We start from the raw sequence: 2,533 nt of genomic DNA, 5'->3' as shown, positions 1-2,533 counted from the left end.
GTTCTCCTTGTATTATAGATGGAAAAAACAAAAAACAAAACGAAACAGCAACAACAAAACCTAAGGCTAAATTTTAGCCACATTTCCCCAAATTCCATAGCAGGCATATATTTGGGAGATGTGTTTGGCATCTGAGTCCAAAGTTTTCTCTTCGCATTATACTAGGGGTATATAAAGGAGCCAAATCTAGCCTGCCACATATATCTGTTTTATTAGAAGATGGCCACACCCAGTTATTGATATATTTTCCAGGGTTGCTTTTACACTATAGTGGCAGAGTTGAGTAGTTGCAGCAAAGACTAGATGGCCTACAAAGCAGAATATGTTTACTGTCTGGAGCTTTAAGAACAACACTGTTGACCCCTACACTATACTGTTCCTGAAGATGGCCCTGTTGTTGGCAAAGGGGATGGTTTTTCTGGCGGCACATTGCAAGTCTAAAATCGGAAAGTCTATCATCTGTCTAACTCACCTTTTTTTTTCTCTTTATGTCATGTTGTCTTTTAAATATTTGTTGTTATGATTTTGTGGAGGGTAGTGGCTTTTACCTCTGAGTCTAAACGCCAGTTAGTAATAGTTTGATTTATTTGTTTAGAGATTTCCTGTCAGCAGTCTTGTAATAGATTGTTTGAGATTCTGAATGGTTTCAAGAAGCATACATACATTTTTCAGCAGATCTTTCTTTCTTGAGGGGAAAAGTCAGCCAAAGTGATTGTGCGGTGTGTAAGGAAGTTCTATTGCTTTCATTTTGAGAGAAGCAGCATCCCTGTGTTTTTGCCTGATGTTAATGTACTATTACACAGACAAACTCTAACCAAGGTGGGATTGAGGAAATATTAATATCAGTTTTATGCACCTTGGGTTAATCGAAGGTGTGCCTGGAAAAAAAGTCAGTTGTAAGGCAACAGTTCTTAAATATCAGTGTACATAAGAAACACTTTGGAGTGCTTGTTTAAAAAAAAAATGTAGATTTTCAGACCCCTAGCCTGGAGATTCTGGATCAGTAAGTCTGATATAGATGGCTGTGATGCTTATGAGGAAAAAAAAAAAAAAAATGGGTTTGGGAGGTGGAGTCATGGTTTAATGCAGTATTTCTAGGTAGTCCAAATAAGGGTATTCATGATTTGTTTGTTAATCCTGTTTTAGTTTGCCTCAAAATGCGATATAACTATAAACTTTAAATGTTTAAGTACAACATAACAGGAAATAAAATAATGCCACTGTAAATGTATTTTCACTACTTCTACTACCACTAATAATGCAATAACATTTTATGTTTATGCTTTATAGTTATAGAGTTCCTCATTACCCACATCTCATTTGATTTTTATGTCAACCCTTGAGGTAGATGTGGCAAGGGGTATAATTTTCATTTATCAATGAGAAAACTGAGATTTTAAAAACGTGTTTATTTAATTTATTTTTTTCTTCCCCAACATGGCACAGCTAATAAGCACTACATTTAGAATTCCCATACAGCACTTCTGGATTTTAGTCCAGCATTATTTTCAATGCACCATATTATTCTTATGACACTTATTTTGATTTTTAAAGGAAAATATAATCAGTTTATGACTCACTGCCTTCCAATAGGAAGGATAAGCTGTTTATAGTTAAGTACTTTGGTAGTGCGCCACAGGCGACTTAAGGGTGGAGGTGACTGTAGGTATGCACAGATTGGTGAGTCATATGTCTTTATAGAATGTTTCAGGTGTGGAAGAAGAAATCTCTCTCCTTTCTTTGACAGAAACTCTATAAAACAGGTCGGGAGATGCAGGAGAGGATCATGGACCTGCTTGTGGTGGTGGAGAATGAAGATGTAACTGTTGAGCTAATTCAGGTGAACGAGGATTTGAATAATGCCATCCTTGGATATGAGAGGTAAGCAAATCATGTACCCTCTTTACCCCTCTTCCATTTCTACTTTCACCACCAATTACTCAGCATCCTTATCAGAGTGCCTACAAGGAACCCCTCTTTCTAGATCCTCCATTCTAGAAAGGTATAGGAATAGGAAAGGTATTGGCATGTGGGGTGGAACAGTTTTCCCTTGTGCGGCTCCTACTCAGTAAATGCCAGAGGTCTTTCTCCTAGTTAAAGTGACATTTCAGCCCAGCATGGTGGCTCCCACCTATAATCCCAGCACTTTTGGAGGCCGAGGCAGGAGGATCACTTGAGCCCAGGAATAGACCAGCCCTGACAACATAGTAAGACCCTGTCTCTACAAAAAATAAAAAATAAGGCCAGGCGCAGTGGCTCATGCCTGTAATCCCAGCCCTTTGGGAGACCAAGGCGGGCAAATCATTTGAGGTCAGGAGTTCGAAACCAGCCTAACCAACATAGTGAAACCCCCATCTCTACTAAAAATACAAAAAAATTAGCTGGGCATGGTGGTGCATGCCTGTAATCCCAGCTACTTAGGAGGCTGAGACAGGAGAATCACTTGAAGGGGAGGTGGAGGTTGCGGTGAGCCAAGATCACACCACTGCACTCCAACCTTGGCAACAGAGTGAGACTCTGCCTCAAATAAATA

The 2,533-nt window shown here is 39.2% G+C and overlaps 1 protein-coding gene across 1 annotated transcript in view; it reads left to right on the top strand.

Annotated features, from left to right (window-relative positions):
- TOM1L1 (target of myb1 (chicken)-like 1) overlaps positions 1–2,533 on the top strand; it is an 82,440-nt gene that overhangs the window by 46,452 nt on the left and 33,455 nt on the right. The window contains exon 7 of the mRNA XM_011979267.1: positions 1,745–1,881. Within this exon, the coding sequence (XP_011834657.1) occupies positions 1,745–1,881 (137 nt within the window). The remainder of the gene's footprint in view (positions 1–1,744; positions 1,882–2,533) is intronic.

The sequence above is a fragment of the Mandrillus leucophaeus genome, unplaced genomic scaffold (genome assembly GCF_000951045.1).
Source record: "Mandrillus leucophaeus isolate KB7577 unplaced genomic scaffold, Mleu.le_1.0 Scaffold20, whole genome shotgun sequence".
NCBI lineage: Eukaryota > Metazoa > Chordata > Mammalia > Primates > Cercopithecidae > Mandrillus > Mandrillus leucophaeus.
This window is presented reverse-complemented; position numbering and strand designations above follow the sequence as displayed.